General features: G+C 35.8%; 1 protein-coding gene across 4 annotated transcripts in view; it reads left to right on the top strand.

The window, feature by feature from the left end:
- Positions 1-16411, top strand: part of LOC136821759 (calcium-dependent protein kinase C-like) — a 43542-nt gene extending 27131 nt beyond the window's left edge. For 3 of the 4 annotated variants that reach the window (XM_067077972.1, XM_067077971.1, XM_067077974.1), the window contains exons 5-18: positions 3423-3502; positions 4224-4335; positions 5247-5396; positions 7604-7745; positions 8178-8403; positions 8731-8877; positions 9408-9581; positions 10131-10222; positions 11211-11273; positions 11843-11981; positions 12350-12430; positions 13371-13478; positions 13828-13968; positions 14228-14440. In XM_067077972.1, coding sequence (XP_066934073.1) covers positions 3423-3502; positions 4224-4335; positions 5247-5396; positions 7604-7745; positions 8178-8403; positions 8731-8877; positions 9408-9581; positions 10131-10222; positions 11211-11273; positions 11843-11981; positions 12350-12430; positions 13371-13478; positions 13828-13968; positions 14228-14377 — 1805 coding nt within the window. In that variant the 3' untranslated portion in view covers positions 14378-14440. Of the gene's footprint in view, positions 1-3422; positions 3503-4223; positions 4336-5246; positions 5397-7603; positions 7746-8177; positions 8404-8730; positions 8878-9407; positions 9582-10130; positions 10223-11210; positions 11274-11842; positions 11982-12349; positions 12431-13370; positions 13479-13827; positions 13969-14227 lie in introns of all 4 variants that reach the window. The other variant, XM_067077973.1, reaches the window with a different exon arrangement.
- The last annotated feature ends 6748 nt before the right edge of the window (positions 16412-23159 follow it).

Genomic DNA, 23159 nt, shown 5'->3' with positions numbered 1-23159 from the left:
CATAGTGCCTACAAAAAATATCCGTTAATTTTCATTTTGTTCTTTTTTATAATCAGTTACTTTTATAAGTGAGTAAATTTTAGCGAATTGAGAATCAAAGAATTTCGCGCATCTAGACGGACATACAGGGGGGGGTCAGTGTACTAGAAAGCGGCATGTATGTGTACTACAAGGTATTTTTCAAAACTTGACACCCACCCACCCCTGAAGTACACCATACTACATGGAAAAATCCCAAAACCACCCCATACCCCCCATTTACTACCGGTTACTACCTGAAAAATCCGAGAAAATAGAGAAACTTTTTTCCGAAAATCGGAAAATCGGGTAAACATTTTTCCAAAAATCGGGAAATCGGGAAAACTTTTTTTCGGAAATCGGGAAATTGGGAAATCGGGAAAACATTTTTTTCGGAAAATAGGGAATTTGGGAAAACTTTTTTCCAAAAATCAGAAAAACAGGAAAAAATTTCTCAAAAATCTAAAATGCGTGAGAAATCAAACTTTTCAAAAATTACGTGAGACCATGTGGAAATGCATGTCTCACAACCAATGCGTGAGAGTTCGCACCTCTAATGTACGAATGTTGAATGTTTGAATTCAAATGTTCGAATGTTTACATTGACTCGATAAACCTTCATTTCAGTGGGATCTGGTAGGATTTCAATTCATTCCAAGAAGTTTGGAAGAATGATCTTGGACAAACTTGGCTTGATCAATTTATAATAGAACAACTTTACATTTCTATTTTAGCAGATAATTTCTGAACCTTTTTGTTTCCACACTGTTAGCATCGCTTTTGGACCCAACACCTGCCAACACCTCTATTTTGGTACACAGGTAGTAAAAATCAAAATCGATTTTGGACCCAACACCCCAATTATAGTACACAGGTAGTACATGACAAATTTTTTTCTCAAACACCCACCCACCCCAGGATACATGCCACCTTCTGGTACACTGACCCCCCCCTGGGACATACCTTAAGTGAAATTAGTCCTCGTGAAAAGTTTAAAATCTAAATTTTTGCGAAAACCCCTAGGAAAATGAAATAAATTGGATGAAAAAGAGGCTTTTCTTTAAATTTTGGGACATTAGTGCCCTTCAACTATAAAATCACGTGAGATACACGTGCGTGATCGATTTTTATTAAAAGAAGGGCAGTGATTGTAAAAACGAAAGTCTTTACTGGATTTAGCATAGATAATACATCCTATTAGCAACCCTATTAATATCCATGAGACGCATTATTAGCATTAATTAGAGCTAAGAAAATTGCATTGAATGGCATCTAATTTGATAGCTTAATCGATTAAGATTTAAAAGCATTATACTCATCCAAAGATCTCTGTTATAAATGTTGTAATTAAATGGGTAGCGATAAGCCATTAAGCTTAAAGCTTGATCACGGGATATTCAGTATTCTTGCAGGAATTATCAGTGCTCTGTTACCCCCACGGACCTTTATATATCTCTCGGACCAAGTTACTCAATGCCGGCCAAGCAAAATATTATGATTGGAGTTTTTTTTAAATTGGTACCCGCGGAGAGAGCTTGTACACAAATGATGTAGCGCCGTTTGTCGCTAGGCAAAGTTTCAAAAAACTTCAATCGCTTCTTTGTGGATACCAACTTTCAAAAAAACTTCGATCAAAGATGGCGGATATAGCTTGGTACATGGATCTATAAAGGTCAGTGGTTACCCCGAGATGCAAAGTTTGTTGTTCTTACTTTTACTTCTCTTTTCTTATCCAATAGTTTCATCTCCTTTATGTTTTATTAAAATGTCCATCCAAAAATATACCTGCCATTCATCCCTCGGGCTTAAAATGACCTAGAAGCAGTCTCTTTTTAGCCATTTCTTGAAATCAGATGGACCAGCAATTAATTCTGGACCAATTTATAGAATAACGGGTAAATCATTACTTAATAAGTGAAGCCGATCTGACACAGAACCTTATGCGTTGAATTTGGAACATTTCATACCTCTATACTCTCAGGAAGCTAGGAAACGATTTTGAAATTCAGGCATTGAATTGCCTCTACCAATCCACCACGTGATTTTTCGACAACTTTGTTTTTCTTTTACGTTTCACGGGTTAAAATTTATTTACAAGATTACATGAAGGCTGCGCGCATCCCCGAAATTGATCTTTATATAGGGGATGCCTTTGTAGAATTTTCGTCCGAGAGTTACCCCAAATTTGGGGTAACCTGTTTCAATTATTTTTTAAAGCTTCAGAAATCCAATGGTTGTATTAAACTCTAGCCATTCAAATTTTTAGTTCAAATTTAATGAAATTTAGAGATCTCTCATATAAAACTTATCAATTTTCTAAAAATCGAAAACACAAAGACGAGGGTAACTTTCGAACGGGAATTTTATACACGATACGCATCAAATATATCAGAGGGGATGCGCACAGCCTTGATTGTATGATGCGGTATGGGAAAATACGTTTCGTTTCTCGTAAATTATATAAGCAACGGAATAAGTCACGACAATATTTGAGTTTGGTAACCAGTCGCTATCGGTCACCATGGTAACCTAAGCTTTCATATATCACTTATTGCTTGGTAATGAAGTTTTCTCAGTGAAACCAAAAGGCTAAAATCAAATTTTCTTTTCTCCGTCGCTGATGCTTTAAGGGGGTAAAATTTTAGCAGAAATCAAATCTGTGCAGATCTGTGCGACTTTTTAAAACCCCTAACCCTGGAACCTTTCAATTCGACTCATTTTTCTGACAGTCTTAGAAAAGGACACTCAGTACTATTTTTACTCATTTACTGTGAAGTACACGAATTGCTCGTGTCACCAGTGTAGCCTCTTTCGAGCTGTCAATAAAAATATTTTTTATCCATTTGATATCTCTAATCAGGAAATCTACATTAATTTGTTTTTGTTTGGGCTATATAATTTAGCTTTAACAATTTTGAGCACTTACAAGAAACGTCTCAGTGCCTCACCGGTACAAAAATTGCACTTGGAACGACAATCTCTCTCTTTTTAGTATTTTGCTTTATAGACTGAATTCGTTATGAAATGCATTATACAGGGTGTCCCTAATTAAAGTATCGAGTTTGAACATGCGATTGAGTAGAAAAGTTTGTGTGTGTTATCGCTAAAATATAAGAACGTTCTCCATCACACAGGCTTATTACAACAGGTAGTTACAACGTATAAATTAATTGTAATGACAAAGAAAAAAGAGGGAGAGCTTAAAATACAATTTTGTGAACACACACATAAAAGTTTCTACTCATAGTTGTGTTTCGACTCGATACTTTAATTAGGGACACCCTGTACAGTGTATCACCTTGTTCTCATGGTGAACTATAGTATGTGAGTCCTTAGGGAGACATAAAAATCAACCACTTGTTTAAAATTAATCATTTGGTTTTTCTTGTTTTTCTCGTTTCCAGTATGTAGTTTTGGTGTACACAAAAGATGCCATGAATATGTCTCATTCAAATGTCCAGGAGCTGACACTGGGCCTGATGACGTAAGTTCTATCTTTCATTGACCAATCAAAACGCATGAAATCTTGCGCACAACCAATAAGAACCTTAAGCTGGCGTATTTTCAAGCTTTAGAACACGAGTACTTCGAACATAAATAAAGCAGAATAAAGGCAAACTTACTGACCATTTGTTTTTGGAACATATGCTTTTCAGCTCCCGGCAAAATTATGCACCCGGTCGTCCAGGCCAGTACCTACGCGTATTTCTTTCCGTCAGCGGTCGCAACCCAACTTCAGCAGTCGAAATCCAACTTAGCGGTCGAAGCCCAACCTAGCGACCGAAACCCATTTTAGCGGTCGAAACCCATGTTCTAAATGAAAGGGGTTTTTTAGCGGTCAACACCCAACTCAGGTGAGTAAACAAACTTCACAGATGAATTATTCTTTTGTTTTGATATCGCTGAAGTTGGGTTCGTTGCGACCGCTGACGGAAAAAAATACGAAGTGCCTACAGCCTCGAAAAAAAGAGCAACTACATTGATTTTTTTGCGATATTAATCAGTTGCCATGGCTTCATCCGAACCTGTTTAAACAACTATCCGTACCCAAAGCCCAGTAAACGAGTGAACTTCTCATTCTTGGCTCTGAAAAGGTTTCCATATTTACTTTTTATTCTGGTACGCTATTATCTCAAGAATGCTTTGTTTTACTTCAGTATTTCCACAATTTTTGTTTAAAAATCTTGTTTTTCCTTTCAATCTAGGCTCCACAAAACCCACATCGTTTCAAAGTACACACGTACGGAAGTCCCACGTTTTGCGATCACTGCGGAACTCTACTATATGGTTTGTTCAAACAAGGGTTAAAATGTCAAGGTTTGTATGTCCTTTATTACTCAAATTTTTCGAATGCACGTTTGAATTGTAAACTCGTCACTATGTTGCATGTATTAAATACCTTATCGGGGAAAACTTCGTCGAGGAAAATTTTCGTCGGGGAAAAATATTCGTCACTTGCTGGTAGTTGGTAAACGCATTAAGGCCGGGGAAAATTTTCGTCACTTCGCCAAAATTTCGTCACTTTTCCCCGACGAAGTTTTCCCCGATAAGGTATACAAAGTTGCTAATGATGCCACAAACGGCGGGAAAGTCCAAGAAAACGTTCGGAAACTGATAGCTTATTTTGCTAAAGATTCTTATAATGCTCTTTGGACCACACTTCAGAAACAACCCTGCAAACCAAGTGCTGATCCCTTGTATGATTTTGTGTTTTCTTGTAGCATGATATGAATACCCATACACTAATCATTGTATGTTGGACGGTGAAAAAGAATGCGGCTATTATATTTTGATTTTTCCCGACATGTTTCGGACTCGGTCCGTTCTCAAGGGAATGATCATACACTAATCATTGACCTTTATATATTCCTGGACCAAGCTATATCCGTCATCTTTGATCGAATTTTTTTTTGAATTGGTACCCATCAAAGAAGCCATTGCAGTGTTAAAAATTAACGTCTAACGCCGCTACATCATCAAAGGTTTTCGAGAGAAAGTATAGATCTAACGCTCTCGATGCATTTACACCGCTATTGAGTAGTGCCGTCATTAGGGTATCACTTTTCAAAAAACTCTGATCATAGATTTTGCTTGGCCGGGATTGAGAAACTTGGTCCAGGGTATATACTGGTCAGTGACACGAACGAAAGAGTGTACCGCTAACATTTTGTTGTCCCCGCACCGTATGGTGTACAAAACCTGTAAAAAATAAACCTTTTTCTTTACAGCATGTGACATGAACGTCCACAAACGTTGCGAACAGTCAGGTTGTATCCCGAAATTATGCGGCGCCGATCACACGGAGAAACGTGGTCGTATCCAAGTCAAAATCTTCTTCGAACCGAAAGCTAAAGACGAAGGACGGCTCACTGTTCAAAGTAAGTTCATGATTAACTTTTTGTTTGAATGTGCTAAATTAAAATCTCGATACGAAAATACATCATCATCACCATCATCGTCATTACTCAAACGTGGTCGAGACGATGGATTGTACCCTCTGACACTATCTGTCCCCAGATTTTGAGTCTGATATCCTAACTCACTGTGTTTGGAAAAGAGGGTTTGCAACTAGGTTTTGTTTCAACAACAATAAGCTTTGAAGCTAGGATGAAAATACACGCCCGTAATAGTTTTTCGTGACAGTTTCGTGACAGGGTTTTCAGAGTTTAGAAATATTTACATTTTACCCAACCGACAAAACACCTTAACTTGCGTTTTCCTTGATAACTTAGTTATATCTTCTGCTAGTTCATTTTTCTTGGTTAAGAAATGCACCTACTTACTTAAAAGACCTTTACACGTTTTTTTAATAAGAACATCCTAAATTTTTGAAGCCTTCGGATGTTCTCAACTTTTTTTAGTTTTAAGCCTAAAAATGTTCCTAACATGTTCTTAGTTTCACCATGTTTTAAGCATTTTTGTCCATTTTCCTAAGAAATTGGTAGTCCCCAAAGCCTTAAATTGTTCTTAACTTGTTCTTAATATTTTGGCCATCGAAGCCTTATGATCTTATATAGTTTGTTCTTATTAAAAAAAGTGTATTTGCGAGGGGAATAGTTTATACTAACGAACAATAAAAAAGGTAATGCTTGTAACACAGATTTACAGTTTAATTCACCGACTGTTCATTCTAAGACTATACGTTTTTTTATAAGAACAAACTATATAAGAACATAAGGCTTCGATGGCCAAAATGTTAAGAATGAGTTAAGAACATTTTAAGGCTTTGTAGACTCTAAAAGACCCGATTTTTAAAGGAAATAGACAAGAATACCCTCAAAATGGTGAAAATAAGAACATTTTAAGAAAATTTTTAGGCTTCAAACTCAAAAAGTTAAGAATATCCAAAGGCTTCCAAAATTTTGGATGTTCTTATAAAAAAAATGTGTATTGAAAAAAAGTTTGAAAAAAACTTACCTTAATCAAATAACTAAATTATTTAAGTTCCTGTTTCTCCTTTGCGAATCACATCAAAATATTATGTCACGTTAAAAAAAAAAAAATTCCATGAACTTTAATAGGTGTAAATATAGAATTCGAAGCACAAACTTTCTCACACCCACTTCATTAATATAAAAGGCTCGTTTTCGCGCCAATATTTGACCCTGTGCAGTATAGTTACATGTATTAAAGTTTGGCTTTGTTTACTTTTACAAGTGATTTATCAAAATACGTCGATGGTGCCAGTCTAATAGCTGACATATCTTGAAATTTTGAAATACCTTTCCCAGATGTTTTAAACATTTTTGTACTAAGTTCCTGTTAATTCTTGCATGTCTAGCTAGTTTCTATATTTAAGGCGTACCATTATCCCTTATTAGGAGTACGTTCTCACGACCTTTTTTAATAATTTGTGGCCTGTTAAAACAAACCTTACAAATCCCTTTTAGATATTTGGAAGAAACCTAAAACCTAAAACCCGTGGGACTTTAAGATTTTTTAAAAAATATTCCCACTCAGAACAAAAGGTTTGTTCCGAAATGCGTCTCTATAAAAGCCGTAGCGCAGCTTGTATTTCATTCAAAAATAAATTTGGCTTGCTCTAAAAATGTACTGCGCTTGCACAAAAAGATATTGCCTTCAAAACATGGAAAGCACATCTCAAGATCGAAATAGATGGCAACCTTATTCAAACGGCTTTCGCTCAAGAAGACATTTTATCGATGCTCATTTTGATAAAGGTTGATAATTTAATCGATACTCAACTCTAAAACCGACTAAGAACACTTGGAATGTGACACTACCGTATTTCTCCACCATTATGCAATGAAACTTTTCTTTCTATTGGCTGATTTTAGCTCCAATCAGTAGAATAGCTTCACTTCCTGTTGGAAAGATATGTCTGAACCATGGGTTTTATCGTCAGCATCGAAATGACCAAAATAAGATGAAGGAAAATTTAGGGTGGTTTTTAAAAATTATTTTACATTTTAAGGGGAATATAATACAGGATACAAGAATTCAAAGTTTGAGGGGTAGAAACCTAAAGGGGGAGCAGCTAAAAACAGGCATCTGAATGTTGTCTAAGTAATCCTAATACTTTATAATTTCTTTATTTCTTACCTCAAATGTTTTTATTCCATAGTTAAAGAAGCGAAGAATTTGATTCCAATGGACCCAACAGGCATGTCTGATCCGTACGTCAAAATCAAGCTACAGCCTCACAAAAAGAAGACCAAAATCATGAAGAAAAACTTGAATCCAACCTGGGGCGAAACTTTTTCTTTGTAAGTTACATTTTATACCTTTTCTAAATTTGTGTAGGTCTAGATCTAGATGTTCGTATGCCTTGATGGACACCAAAGAATTATTCGGCTTAAAAACTACTTTATTCTGATCTGGAATAATACTCCTTCTTGGCCTTCAGTCCTTTAGCTACTAAAACTTAAATCAAATAATGAAATCAAAGCTCCATGGTGGCTGAAAGAAATAGTAAAATTAATTGATAATAATTAAAAAGATAACAGATATTCTTTGACTACGTTGTATGATTCTCGAATAAAACTGGCGACGCATGCCCATGTAAAAGAATTAGTCCTTTCGAAGGATGCAAGATTTGGTGCTAAACATAAACCACTACATCCCCTTAAGGGAAATATTTGCCCGAGATACTAGTCAAAATACTTTTAACCTTACAAACACATACCTATTTTCTCTAGTGATATCACACCAGCGGAAAAAGACAAACGTCTATCAGTCGAAGTATGGGACTACGACTTCGCAACTTCAAACGATTTCATGGGTTCCATGTCATTCGGTATCTCGGAACTACTGAAAGAACCAATCGAAGGATGGTTTAAACTCCTCAACCAAGAAGAAGGAGAGTTTTATAACGTCCCTATTCAAGACGATGCTGCCGTGGCTGCACTCGCTAAAAAATTCCAGGTATAATCATTGTTGGTGGTTGGTCTTTACGCCTTTACCAGACTTTTCCTTCTCTCTGAACGGCAAACTTAACAAAGAAAATCTCTTCCAAAAGATATTATTCGCTTCGGCTATTACAAGCTATAATGATTCTCTTACCTAGATTATATATAAAAATTATCCTAAAGGTCGCTGAACTAATATGTCTTTATTATTTAAAAACGGTGTTTGCTTTCAAAAGCATCTAAGTGTCTAGCGTCTAAATTAACCTCAAACCCAGTAAAAACTTTTCAACATTATAAGCTGAACTAAAATCTTTGAACTAATAATTCTTTTCTTTCTTTCCAGTTCATGAGTCCTTCAGAACGTGACAATATCCAAGCGCCGCCCACCACCCCACATCAACCGCCACAAGAAGTCATTAGTGATATGGAAAGGTTCAAATTAGAAGATTTCACTTTCTTAAAAGTTATTGGAAAAGGATCTTTCGGAAAGGTGTGTAGTAAATTTTCCCAGAGTTTACATACTAGCCAGAGAGGGAGGGGATGTGTGTATCTGTCATCATTTTTGAAAATGCTCAGTTCATATTAACCCTATACATCTGTCCCTTTTGCTTAAAGCTAAGTTTTTCGCCGCACTCACCGTAAGTTGGCATACCAAACGCCTCCCCCAGTGCATACTAACGCCTAAAGATAATTTTAGATCAAGGAAATTAGGATTCTTGGATACATTAAAGAGAGAAACTGGTCTTGATAATGAAGACTGACATACCAAGAGCTTTGAAGGGTATGCATGTTTTCGTCAAATGTTGAAATACTTGCTGAAAACTCGGCTAATAAAGCCTATTCATAATATGCAACACTGGAGAGTCTTCTGAGAATTTTCAAAATTTTTCACCCAATACGTCACTTAAACAATAGAAAAAGTGACGTATTTGGGTGGAACAAAATCAGAAAAGTTGCATAATTTCTCTCTTTTTTAAGTCATTTGCAGTGGTACATATTATGAATTCTACTATTTCACAGGTCATGTTAGCAGAGAAGAAAGGTTCTGATCGTGTATACGCCATCAAGATTCTAAAGAAAGACGTCGTCTTACAAAACGACGATTTAGAATGCGTCATGACGGAGAAGAGAGTGTTGGCTTTGCAAGGGAAACCACCATTCTTGACTGCGTTACAGTCCTGTTTTACTACTCAGGTATGTGATGTGTTAAACACCAGCATGTATATGGTTACTCTTTTAATTTAGACCTAAAGTATAAATTTCAGGCCAAAACGTTTTATGCTTTTTTTTAGACGTAAGAGTTGGTTTTGGGCTAAAACGTTTGGCAACGGAGTTGCTGTTGCATAAACTTTGTCTAATATTGATTTGCCATACACATCAAACTCTCTCCTATTCAAACTCTACTATTCGAATCTTTCTATAATTCGAACTAAAATATTGGTCCCCTCAGCTGAAAAGTAGTATAAGATACTCTCTGCATTTCCAATCTTTCCTTAATTCAAAGAAGATTTCTGAAAATCGAATTAGAGAGAGTCATATATGAATTTCTCTCATCAGAGAAAATGAGGCAATGGAAATGTTGACTTATGTTTCGTCAATACCCTTTTAGAAAAGGCATTTTGGTCGTCCAAAATCTTAAGGTCTAACGTTATATGGACGTTATGAACATTAGATAAACGTTGAAACAACGGCGTGTGCCAGCTGGGATTGAACCCCTCTGTAATTAGTTTCTCTTTCCCATAGGATCGTTTGTATTTTGTGATGGAGTTTGTCAACGGTGGTGATCTGATGTTTCACATTCAACAAGTTGGGAAGTTTAAGGAACCTCAAGCTGTGTAAGTATCCTTTATTCTGGTGAAATTTCCATTTCTCGGTATATTACCCAAACTAGTAGGGGGGGCAAGCCTGGGGGCCAAGCCTGGGGTCCCGTGAAATCTTTTTTACGACCTAGCCATTTTTAGTCTAATTCCAAAGAACATTATATCACAAGATATTTTTGAGAGGGAGGACGCGGATTAGGCCCGGGAAATCTTTTTATGACCAAAATAGTGACGCCATAGGTAAAACTGCAAGGGAAAATAAGGTGTAGGAAAATAGCTGATTTTCAAAAGTCAAAATAAACGAAAATGATTGGTACCACCTGAAAGAGCACGAAATTCTGGGCAAAAAATGTATTTCAACAACTCTCTGACTAAAACACACAAAGAAATACAGCCGCTTGAAGTTCAAAAAATATACCGATGTCAGTACGACCAGGACAAGATTTGACGTCGCAGTAGAGCTGACAGTTAGTTGGTCTTTAAAGCGGCTGCGTATTTCTTTATATGTTTTAGTCAGAGAGTTGTTGTGATACAATTTTCTGGTCGTAGGTCGTAGAAAAGAGCCCCAGGCTTGACCCCCTACTAAACGTTTTACGTATGAATGTTTTTTGGAGGGAAATGTACTTTTCACAGTGATCATGGATTTTTACAATGTATAATTTAATTTTGAACGCACAGTAGTTTTGAAAATGTAGAAATATTTTCGCGATTTTTTTTTCTTTGAAACTCAAAAATTCAAAATGGTATTGAGGCTTGTAGCCTGGGAGTTAGAAAACCGTTTTGGTACCATTTGAAAGGTTATTTCATACTCTTTCAAAAAGCATTCTGTTTATGCCCCTTTAAATCAAGCTGTAGGGAGCTGGGACGGTCCTCGGTATGGGACTTGGTATTTTGGCTGTTTCAAGACGCGAAAACTCGTCCCTCATGGAGCCTTAAAAAAGTTAACTCCTGAGCATTAAACCTTTTCACAGGTTTTAAACTTTCACCTTTATATTGATTTCAGGTTTTATGCAGCTGAGATTGTAGAGGGGTTATTATTTTTACACAAGCGTGGTATTATTTATCGGTAAGTATCTTCTTATTATTATTGGCTACTAAGATAATTTTCAAGCACCAATGCCAATTGGCCATTGTCAGTCAACTTAAACTTAATTCGCAAAACTTATGTTGAATTTCTTGCCTGACTTTTCATCTCGTATTCTAGATCTGTTCAAACCAACCAGGAAACTAAAGCATAAAATCAAAGCCCACTGCTTCATCTTTTAGATATAGTAGCTGTTTAATATAAGATTAGTGTTTGCATGCATTAGGAGCTTTTAAAGAGGGAAACCTTTTTGTTACATTGGACAGTTTTGGGATACATGTTTTTTTATAACGTTTGTAAGCATTGTGTAGGCTCAGTTTTTGGTATTTCAACATTGGCTCTATTGTTGGAGAACAATAGAATACTAACCATAGTACTAGCCTGGTATAGGTGTAGATACTTTCTTATTAAAAAAATATGTATTTGCATGGCGCAAGATTGAATTTAGAATATTTAAATGAATTTAGAACGCCATAGGTATTTGCTAAAGGGTTCTCAGAAATTTTTGAATTCAAACAAACAGCACACTAACGTTCTATTTATCTGCTCAGGGATTTGAAATTAGACAACGTGTTATTAGACCAGAGTGGCCACATCAAGATTGCTGATTTCGGTATGTGTAAGGAAAACATCTTTGCACCGAAGACAACAAGAACTTTCTGTGGTACTCCTGATTACATCGCTCCTGAGGTATTTTACATCTTCTAGCTTTTGTGTTTGATGGATTTTGTATAGCATGAAACTTTCACCAAAGCCTGATTCCGATTTCCTTCATACAGTATTGATTGTTTAACTAATAGAAACATTATTGCAATTTCTGTTGTGCAAACTGCTCTATATAAAAAAAACAAGTAGAGATTCAAAACTTTAGACTTATTTGTCAACAAGTAACAAATAATTACTGTTAGTTTCACCCAAAGGATTATCAAATGTAGAAGTTAATGCTAATCCTAAATTGATTTGTGTTGTGTACTCATTATTATTCCATTGCGAAGCATTATTTTCATTTTGTGAATAGTAATTTAACGAATTTTATACTTTCAAAAATGTTTGTTTAGATCATCGCATATCAACCATACGGTGCTTCAGTTGATTGGTGGGCGCTTGGTGTTCTCATTTATGAAATGTTGGCGGGACAGGTGAGAGCAAAATTCATTCGTGTGTGAAAAAACTTGAATTCGTGATATGCACCATTGCAATGTCTTCCACGGATCCAACAGCTGATTGGTTATAAGTGACGTATTGACTAATTTTGCGTCACTTACAACCAATCAGTTGTTGGGTCCGTGATGTAATGTCAGCAGACATTGTAATGGTGCATATCATGAATAGAGGCTATAATTGCTCGTCTTAAATAATTTCCCGTCTGGAAACAAAAAAAACTTTACTTTGGCCTCTGTATGTTTTTTTCGAATTGATTTTCTGTCTAAGGTAACAATTACAACACAATAATTACTTCGCTGTAATTAACTGTGTAACTTTTTTGTTGTTTTCGACCCTATTCACATTACATCACGGAACCAGCAGCTGATTGGTTACAAGTGACGTAAAATCAGTCAATACGTCACTTTCAACCAATCAGCTGCTGGGTCCGAAGAAGACAATGATACATCCATGGATAATTTACTGGTGTAAAAGTAAACGTAATGCAAGAAGACATCGTAGTGGTACATATCATGAATACGTCATTTGTAACCAACCAGCTCTTGTTGAAGTTACCTAATGTCAGAAGACATTGTAGGGGTGCATATCACGATTACGTCATTTGTAACCAACCAGCTCTTGTTGAAGTGACCTAATGTCAAAAGACCTTGTAGGGGTGCATATCACGATTACGTCATTTGTAACCAATCAGCTATTGTAGAATTGACCTAATGTCAGAAGACATTGTAGGGGTGCATATCATGATTACGCCACTTGTCTTGTAACTAATCACTTGTTATGAATATGACGTAATGTCAGAAGACACAGTAGGATACATATCCTAAATAGCTCTGCTTTGCTAACAGGAGAAATAGAGAGGGGTTAAAAGGTATTTTTTACGATTGCCATCATTTTCATGAAATCTTTTTTTTCCAGCCTCCTTTTGATGGTGAGGACGAAGACGAACTTTTCAATTCAGTTTTGGAGCAAACTGTCTCTTTCCCACGATCGCTGTCCAGAGAAGCTATTTCTATAATCAAAGGCGTAAGTTGCTTATTTTCTGTGTTAGCTTAAATATTGCATTGTTGATTGCGGTTGACTCTCGATAATTCGAACATGAAACCTCATTTGTTCGGAATACAGAGAGATTTGAATAACAGAAGTTCATATCAGCAGAATTTCAATGAAATAGCCATTCATGGTCATAATACAACTATACCGTTTCTTTGTTATTTTTCGCCTTATGGAAGTCAGTCATTTGTTTGAGAATTCGCGTATGGAGAGAGTTCATTGAACCGGGTGTGTTTGAGGTGCCACTTATTTATAGGGAACCTATACTCGTTACTGTTAGCGATCACAATGATATATTTCAACCATCCTCTTTTCTTCTTAGTTTTTGACGAAGAATCCGAGTCGTCGTTTGGGGTCTGGTGAAACTGGAGAACAAGACATTCGAGATCATCAGTTCTTCAAATATATTGATTGGGTCAAATTATACAAAATGGAAATTCAACCACCATACAAGCCTAAAGTTGTAAGTAATCGTTCACATGTTCGTTTGTTCGTTCGTTCGTTCGTTCGTTCGTTCGTTCGTTCGTTCGTTCGTTCGTTCGTTCGTTCGTTCGTTCGTTCGTTCGTTCGTTCGTTCGTTCGTTCGTTCGTTCGTTCGTTCGTTCGTTCGTTCGTTATTTACCACAATCAATCTTTACTGGTGTTTGTGCTTCATCAAGAACATTAAACCCGTCGTAAACTAATATCAAAATTCACAATTTCCCGTTTATTTTCTTCCACAGAAATCCAAGAGGTCACATGACAATTTCGATCCAGAATTTACAGAAGAAGCAACTCGCCTGACGCCCATCGACCGTAATTTCATTCAACACGTCGATCAAAGGGTCTTCGAAAACTTCTCTTACATCAATAATACTTTTGTTGGTCAGTAAAATACACGCCCTGAGAAAACAAATACCACTTACACAGTTCTAGTTACAAACAAACACTGAAAATCATTTTTTCTATTGACGTTAGTAGAAACCACGCATAGTGTAAGTGCTAGACCTGGTTTTCACTCACAGAAAATTGAGTTCTGTTGGCGTTCTAAAACAAGCAACCCCATACGAACTGTGAAGACAGCTTACCGCTAAAGAACAAGTATCAACGCATGCGCTAATGACATCGTTATAGAATTCTGGTTTAGAAATGTCTTACAAATAACATTAATTACACAAAAAAATACTTGAGATTTTGTAGCACGCCAAAAAAAAAATGGCACTCACTTCTTTGTAGTTTTATTTGAAAATGAACCAGATGACTGGTTGCATACAGAGGTTAAACAGGGACTTGTAAAATACACGTAATTTATATTATTATTATTATTATCGTCTGTGTGATAGATTACAAAGTCTTTCAAGTATAGGAACTTAGCAACCCCCTTATACTCATGGTTGTTTGACCTTATAATTCGAAATTTTGAAATTTTCAGCAAGTTCATAAATCTTAACACGCTTAACGTCATTAGTGCTTTTTAGGGAATAGATAGGATTAAAACCTAGTGAGGTAGGGTTATTATTAAAAGTTTTTTTGTTGGGTCTTTATCACGGTATTATTAATTACTTAAAATTAAAAGATAGTTATTAAAAAAATGTGTCTACAGTATTTAAATAGTTATGTTCTTTAGATGACTTATTGTAGATTGAATAACTGACCATTTCTTTTATTATATTGTTGGGACCAAACATTTATCATGATGTTACACGTTTATCAAGATGGGTAAGAGACCTTTTCATAAATTACTTTGCAAACATCTAATGCCTCATTTTGAATGGATCTCTATGGGTACTTGACACAAATTAACATTTTGAATCATCAAAACTCGACGATATCAAAAAATTGTCATTTTTAAGTCTCGTGAGATAGAGCTTCGGAGTTACCTTGGTAATAATTGTCTTCTGAATTTGAGGCAGTTGTTGTTTTTGAGGTAATTTATGAAAAGGTCAATAACGTTCTACCTGCTGTTCAAAACGATACTTCAGAAGAAAAAATAATCGAAATTTTAATTCTTTCCTTTATTGTTCGTGAGGGTGCATGTAAAAACACTTCACTTCTATTATTTTCTGTTTTGGTCTCCTTTTCTTAGCTTGGCCTCTTATGCGAATTCCTATTACAATTTTTTTTATCAGAACAATTTTGTCAGAACACTCTTGCTAAAAAATGCCAAAATCTTAAGAACTCGTATCTTCGTAAAGGAAGAAAATTTTACAACATCAACTTTTGGAAACTTAACTTATCAAAATTTTGGTCTGCGTTTGTTTACATGGCCTCTATTTCACTTCCCCTTCACGCTTTTGATGATTAATCTTTATGACAAATCGTTTACTCCGTCACATCTCATTTTTCTTTTGTATTAGATTTGGAAAAAAATATCATTTTTTTATTTTATTATTTTTCTGCACCAATTATTGTTCATTTTCTACCAGTCTGTAATATTATGTAACTTCCCCTATTTATAATATGCCTTAGGAAACTTCAAAAAATTGTCATACTTTTTCACTCTTTAATTATTTTTGTTTATGACACTTTAATTGTTTATTTTTGTGGAATTTTAATGATTTATTTGGTATAATATTATTTTTGTTTTTTAATCAATTAATTATTTTGGTCACGCTGCATTATTGTTATTATTGTTATTCCGTTAATTTTCGCGCGCCTTTTATTTTCGCGCAATTCGTAAAAAGGATATTCGCGCACCCTTTAATTTTCGTGCGACCATAAATGTGCAAAAAAATAGGCACGTGTTTTGCGCGAAAATAAGAGGCGCTCGAAAATTGATGGAATTACGGTATTGTTATTGTTTTTGGTACTGTACACGCTGTAATCTAAGTGTTTATCATATGTTTTCGTTTTTATTTTCCTACCCCTCTTGTAAATCATTATGTTTTGTTGAATAGCTTTCACTAAACAAAAAATTATTATATTGATTTCTGTTTTTGGTTACTGATTTTTCGATTCCCAAAAAATTGTTTTGCTGAAGGAATCGTGCGATCGGCAGATCCCAGAACCTTGCTTTATAATTTTAATCTTTCTATAAATTTGACGATTTTTCTATTCCAAGAAATTTTATTTTATGGTTTCATCTCCATAACCTAAACCACCCAGCAGATAGTTTTGCTATTTAAGATTTGATTTTAGAGGAACAGCTCATTTTTTTCAATTTGCCAGCAAATTGAGCTGTTCCTGCTCCAGTAGGGCACTTTTCCAGGAGCGTCTTATTGCAAACTGTCTAAAGACTCCGAAAAATCGACCCGAAACAGTTCTGCGGAATTTCCAGCTGGCTAACTTAAGATACAGCTCAATCTCTGTCCGGAAAAAAACTTAATCTCGACCGGAACAGCTCCAGATTTCCAGCTACAATCAAAGTCATAATACAGATAATATTTGAGAAAAAAGGGAAATTCCCACGAAATTTTACAACCACAAACGATTTGGAAGTGCTCTAAATTAGGTTGGACGGATAGAGTTTTAACTCTGAGTTTTAACGCTAGAGTGAGGACCTTAGGATCTGAGGAACTAAAAGTCTAAGAATGGTCGAATAGGGCTCAGAATATAGCCTGGAAGTTCATAAACCTATAAACCCCGAGCTTTAAATTCCCAATATATTTTGACCGAGATTGTAGTTGACTTACAGGAACAGCTCTCAAGTTTTATTACTATATCAATTGTGAAGAACTACATGGAATCAACCAGCTGGAGAGCTGATGCAGAGCTTTAGGATTTTTCTGGGGAACAGCTATGTATTCCCAGGAGCAAATTTTAGGAAAATTTCTGGAACACCTAGGCCATTTCCAGCTGAGGGGTGTCTCCGGAACAGCTTTTTCGTCTTTTGCTCCCGGTGGCTGCTTTCGAAAGATGTGTTCTGAGGCTTCTAGGGTTACCTAGACAACAAGAACACGTTTGATGACCTTGATTTTACCCCTGTCTCGTCAGAACAATCACATCATTATTTCTAACTGATTGATTTTCGAAGATCTTATCAGAACAGATCAAAATTTCTAGCTGAAACATACTCTCACAGTCTCAGAACACATCGGAAAAAAAGGTCGCCTCGCCGGTAGCGAGCACCTCACTAAAAACCGGGATTTTTCATCTCGTTTCTTAGTAAGTTCCACTTCGACGATGATGTCTTTAGTATAGGCTACCTCGCCGGCTGCTTTCGCACTTTTACTACCGTCCTCCGAATCACTCAAGTCACTCTCCATCAGATCAAGTGCAAATAAACTCTACATCTTTCAAAGCTAATGCTTCAAGTTACTTACACCTATTTATGTTGAAAATGAAAGTGCCTTGCCTCCCGTTTCTAGGCTTCTGCTCATCTTGCATCTTCTAGCGAAAAAGTTTCTTATATAGGAACATGAACATGATAGGAAGTATATCTATTCTGTAATTCAGACTACCAAAGGAAGAAATTTTGGCGGGAATTTAATTTGGCGGATATGGCCAAAAAAGTTTTTTCAGAGGGAATTTAATTTTCAAATTTCACAAATCTTTCGTCGCAATAAATTCGCGAAGCCTTTCTTCCTTGAAGTTGAAGCAAAGTACAGGTCTATTGTTTGCCGATTGCCTTTTTCAACAGTACCGTAAAAAATCCCGTTTCATCCTGCACATAAAAAAGTAACGTAAAGATCAAGCAACAAACATGACGGAAGAAACAGAATGATCTCATCTCATAATTTTTTCTATTTTCATGATTTATTGGTTCTTAATTAATTCAGTTATTTGTTATCTTACTTTGTAAGAAATAGAAGTATATAAGTATATATATTATTTAGATTTGACTCAAAAAGTGAGGTGGAGTAGAGTATGATTTTACCAAGCACAGGAAAAAAAAACAAGGCAGGTTTTTTTCCATGGCATGAAGAACTGTCTATTTCTATTTTCTATTTCTTATTTGAATCTCATCTGTACAGTCTTTATGGCATTTCAGAATTTATTATACCTATAATGATTCTGTTTCTGTTTCTGGAGTTCATCTTTTATAGGGAAAACTGACCCACAAATTAGTTAAAAACTATCGTCAACTGCTCTAACTTGGCAGTCAAGAACAAGTGCAAGTTAGGATACCTTCGGCAATCTCTCCTAACTAGGAGAGTTGTATCCTATTTGGAGATTTAGGTATCCTAGATAGGAGAGCAGACACTTTGACCTGAATTTTTTAGGTTACTGCTTTGATCCGCATTTGGTAAGGTTTAAGGAGGTCAGTCGAAATTTACATGACTTTGTGAAAGTTTAAACTCAAAGGAAATATGATTAGATTTAAAGGTTAAAACTCTTTATTTTTCTCTTAGTTTGATAATCAAAAGATTCTACAATGTTTTGGGAGTCTAAATATCCAAAGGTTTTTTGTTTTCAATGGAAAAAAAGTGACAAAAAGGCAACTTTCTTTATACTGAAGGTTTCGGGCGCGCGCCGATGTGTACGGTATTGAAAAATAATGAATAATGAACTTTTGCCGCATCGAATATTCTTTCCAACGCGACGGTAAACCCGTTCATTAATTCCCCTCGCCCTACCTTACACCCACATAAAAAGTCAACGGATTACTTGAAAATTTTTGGGTTTACTTTTTTGATTCAAATTTGCTGAAAGACAACACGCGAACCCCCCCTGATCGAAAGATTTCAAAAGGTAGCTTGATCTACCATCTTTCAAGCTCAAAAAACCGTTTGTTACGGGACCAATTTGCTCCATTGCAATCTTAACAAAAGTAACCATGGTTTTTCAAAATTCGGGTGCCGAGATCCTGTTCACAACAATCAGGGCTACCCTAGGTCTGAAAATCGAAGATTGCGAAAGAACGAAGAACTTTAAAGACTTCTGTTTTTTTGCAATGCATAAAGGTAAATAAATTCTTTTCTACTAAGAAGAAAAAAACATGTAGATATGTTACTTTATCATTTAGATATTAAATTTTATTTTTATACATTTTTCCTTGCCGCGTCTTTTGTCCCGCGGGAAAATACGGGACTTCAGACCGCCCTACGTTTGGAAAACTATGCAAACCTTTTCTTCATCAAGATTTGCACCACTGACCAAAATTTCAAGTAATTTTTCTGGCGGGTTACTCGAAAATTAACATCCTTAATAATCTGCCGTTCAGAGCCTAAAATTTTGTGAACACGAGCTAAAGATTTGTTTTTCTTTTTACGGAACGGCCTGCTACGGTCCGAAAGAAGGGGCCTGGGTGATTTTCGAGCAAAAAAAGCGTTCGCGTATGCTAGTTAGCACATTTGAGTGGTTTTGGGCTATAGTTTTGCATTCTGCCAGCCAAACTCGATGAAATTCAGTACACAATCTCATTTGCTTATTATTTGCATCTTAGAAGTGGTAAGATGGCGTGGATGTCTCTGGTTGGTGAAAAATACAGGTTTTTAGTATCCAAACTAGGATGTTGATTACTATTTTAGATACTCTTTTTTATCCAATTTAAGATACTCTCCTAAAGTAGGAGAGATTGCCAAAGGTATCCTAACTTGCACTTCTTCTTGACTGCTTGGGACTATCTGACAAGACATGGGACGGCAATTTGGCCACCATTTCACCAAACCTCCATAAGTCATTGGATTTGAGTTAATGAACAGCGTATTAAAAAATACACAATTTCTCTTTCGCACCGAGTAGGCTTTTGAAATTGAAATATGAAAAAAATTCCATAGTGAAACACTAAAAATTTTTTATCACATTAATTGACATCTTGACATTATAGTTATCTTGTTAGATGTTTTGCTTCAAGAGTTCTTGCAATCGTTCATTGTTCAACTTGGAGAGGGAATGTTTGTAAACATAGCAGTTATTTGGGGGGGTCGGATTTAGGCAGAGCTGTTGGATTTAGGCAGGGCTGTTGAATTTGGGCAGGGCTGTTGAATTTAGGACCACTCACGATAATTACTTTTGTCAGATGCAGCTTTTCTAGACATATCTTATCTATTTTTGTGATATATGAATGAAAGAAGAAGTGTGGTTGATAAACTTGGTGGAAGTATCGAAACAAATTTGTTGTCAAAGTGATTTAACAATAGGTAAAAATACAGTCCAGATATTAACAGTCTCATGTTTTGACCAACCGTCCCAAGTTAGAGCAGTTGACAGTATTCAAGTATTTTGCCTGGGTCTCTTCATTACACTCTGTAACAGGCTTTGTCATTTGAAAATTCCAGGCGTGTGGTCAATCGCACTCCTAAAAAGTACTTTAGGCGTGTGATAAGGAGTGCTATGCATAACTTTAAGTAGTAAAATCCAAATTTATGTGATTAATCACTCTCCTCAAAGATTTTAGGTGTGTGTGGAGGTGTGCGCGTGCTATCACACGCCTCAAACGATGCAGCCTGCTGTAACACCATATAATTCAAAATATTGATAAAATTGTAACCTTCCCTCAATAATGCTAAAATTGTTACATTTTTATCAATAACATTTGAATCTTGAATCTTTCGATCGTCCTCTTTGTTGACAATTTTCACATCAACAAGCACCTTCTTCCGCTAAATCACATAATAGGTGTGAGACATTTTTCCCTTTTTTCCAGAGAGAAAAACAGTGTTTTTTTAGCTGCTCCGGAAAGCTTCAGAAGTTTCCAGAGCGCCGCGAGGGTCCTCAACATCACCCATCATCAGTCATCTACAACAATAAGGATGAGAGTTATATACCTGAATCAAGCTCAAGATCCCAAGCAGTCTATGCTTAAACTTCTATATCAAAATTACGGTATTTGGAGTGCGGGCCGATTTTACTTTCATTTTCAGTGGTTTCACTTTCGATTTCATACCAACACCTTAGTAACGCCAACAGGGTGCTCGCCCATAGTTACAGGGGTTTGTGCAAAAAACCAAACATAGAAAGTTTTCCAAATCCCCTATTTTGAATTGGTTGAACCAATTTTTTGCACCAATCAGTGTAGCTGGAGCTTCAATATTCCTTGGTTAGAAAAAGCTATACCTGTTTTCTTTTCTCCTTACTAGAATCAACAAGCCATCAACATCAACAAATTCCACACATTTCCTCATCAGAAACTTTTAAATTATCTGCCATTATGACTTTCTTTAAGCTGTTCTGAAATTAACCAATCGGATTAGGTATAGGAATGCCTATGGGAGTTATTTTCCGAGATTTGTAAAAAGTCAGCAAAAAAACTTTTTCCGGGGGTTTGAGGAAAAAACACAACTGCCATCGCATCATTTGCTTTTTATTTAGCCATAATTTTAAATTTACGCTAAAAAATACTTAAATAAATAAGTTAATAATATTCAATATACTATTTGTATCTCTCAGGAAATTAACACTTACAAAATAAGATTGTTTATCATTTGTAACACGCCTGTTTTTGGACCATTCTATCGTGGGTGCAAAATAAGGTGGAAACAAAGTAGCTCCCTTTGTGCAGGATTGCCACCTCATCTTTATTCTCTATTCTAATTTCAAAACTCTAATTTGTGAGATTTGGGTTAGCGAGGCAAAAATCGCTAAAAAGCTGGTAAAATTGTAATCCTCAAATATCGAAGTTCCAGCTGCACTGGGAATTCTTCAAAATGAAAATATTTAAGATTTAAAGCTCTTCTTTTATTCAATGATTTTTTATGGCACTTTGTTGACAATGTAACTCTTGCATCAAACTCCCGCTTTCTTGAGAAAAAACCTAAGCCATACAGGATCACGGATTGAAACAAATATTATGAAGGGTGGGATTTTACAGTCGCCCTTTGTGCAAGGCATTGAGAAAAACCAAAAGAAGGGCCATAGGAAATGTGGCAATCTAATTGGTGGAAATTTGATAAACAGCTGCGAAGGGGCTCAAGCAATCAGTAGAAGAGACCACTTTTGTTTTTGTTGCAGATTTCGATATATAAACTTATCTCACAGAGATTACTTGTCAATGTGTTGTGTCAACTTGTCAGCATTGTACTGTTGTAAAGGGAAAGATAAAAGAGGTAAGATTAGCCTAGTTTCTAATCCTGATATAGGAGTTTAAGCTTAGACTGCCAAGACAATTGAAACTTGAAATGAAACAAAATGATAAATTGCAAAAGGTGCAGCAGCCAGAATCAACCAACCAAATTTTGTTATTCAATTCCCAAGACAGGTGTTTTGATTTGTTAGGCCTTGTCATAATAACTCCACACATGCAGGCTAGCCTCTAAAGCTCTAAAACAGCATCTAATAACATAAAAACCGGAATATGATTTTTCAATGGGAATCAAAACTATAATCAAGCAAAGAGGACCACACATCGCCGTGTCAATTCAAGACAGACTTAAGTCCATTTTTTCGAAAATTGAGTTAAGACCATAACCCCCTATTTCAGCATGCACGTTTTCCAAAAATGGCCTCAAATCCACAGAATTCTTATAGGAAAGTGGTGTATTTTGCAATTCAAAAAAAAAAGAATTTAGAATGTTCCATAATATCAACCATAAACAGCCTTAAATGAGTAGTGAAGGCATAGTCGGTAAACTTAACCAAGCATGTTAATTTTTATTTTTCATACATGTTTCGATTTAATAATCATCATCAGTGTTTTTAGTTCTAAAAATAGATAAATAAAAATTATATCATGTGTCACAAATAAATAGTGTATATACAGAATCAGTCACAAGTATAAAAATCAGCTTTTCAAAGTTTTTTGAATATTTAAAACCCCCCTCAAACGTTCGTTCCATAGATATTCCCTTTCTGACA

The sequence above is a fragment of the Clytia hemisphaerica genome, unplaced genomic scaffold (genome assembly GCF_902728285.1).
Source record: "Clytia hemisphaerica strain Z4C2 unplaced genomic scaffold, Clytia hemisphaerica genome assembly, whole genome shotgun sequence".
Lineage (NCBI taxonomy): Eukaryota > Metazoa > Cnidaria > Hydrozoa > Leptothecata > Clytiidae > Clytia > Clytia hemisphaerica.
Note: the sequence above shows the minus strand (reverse complement) of the source record. Positions and strands in the feature narration are given on the sequence as shown.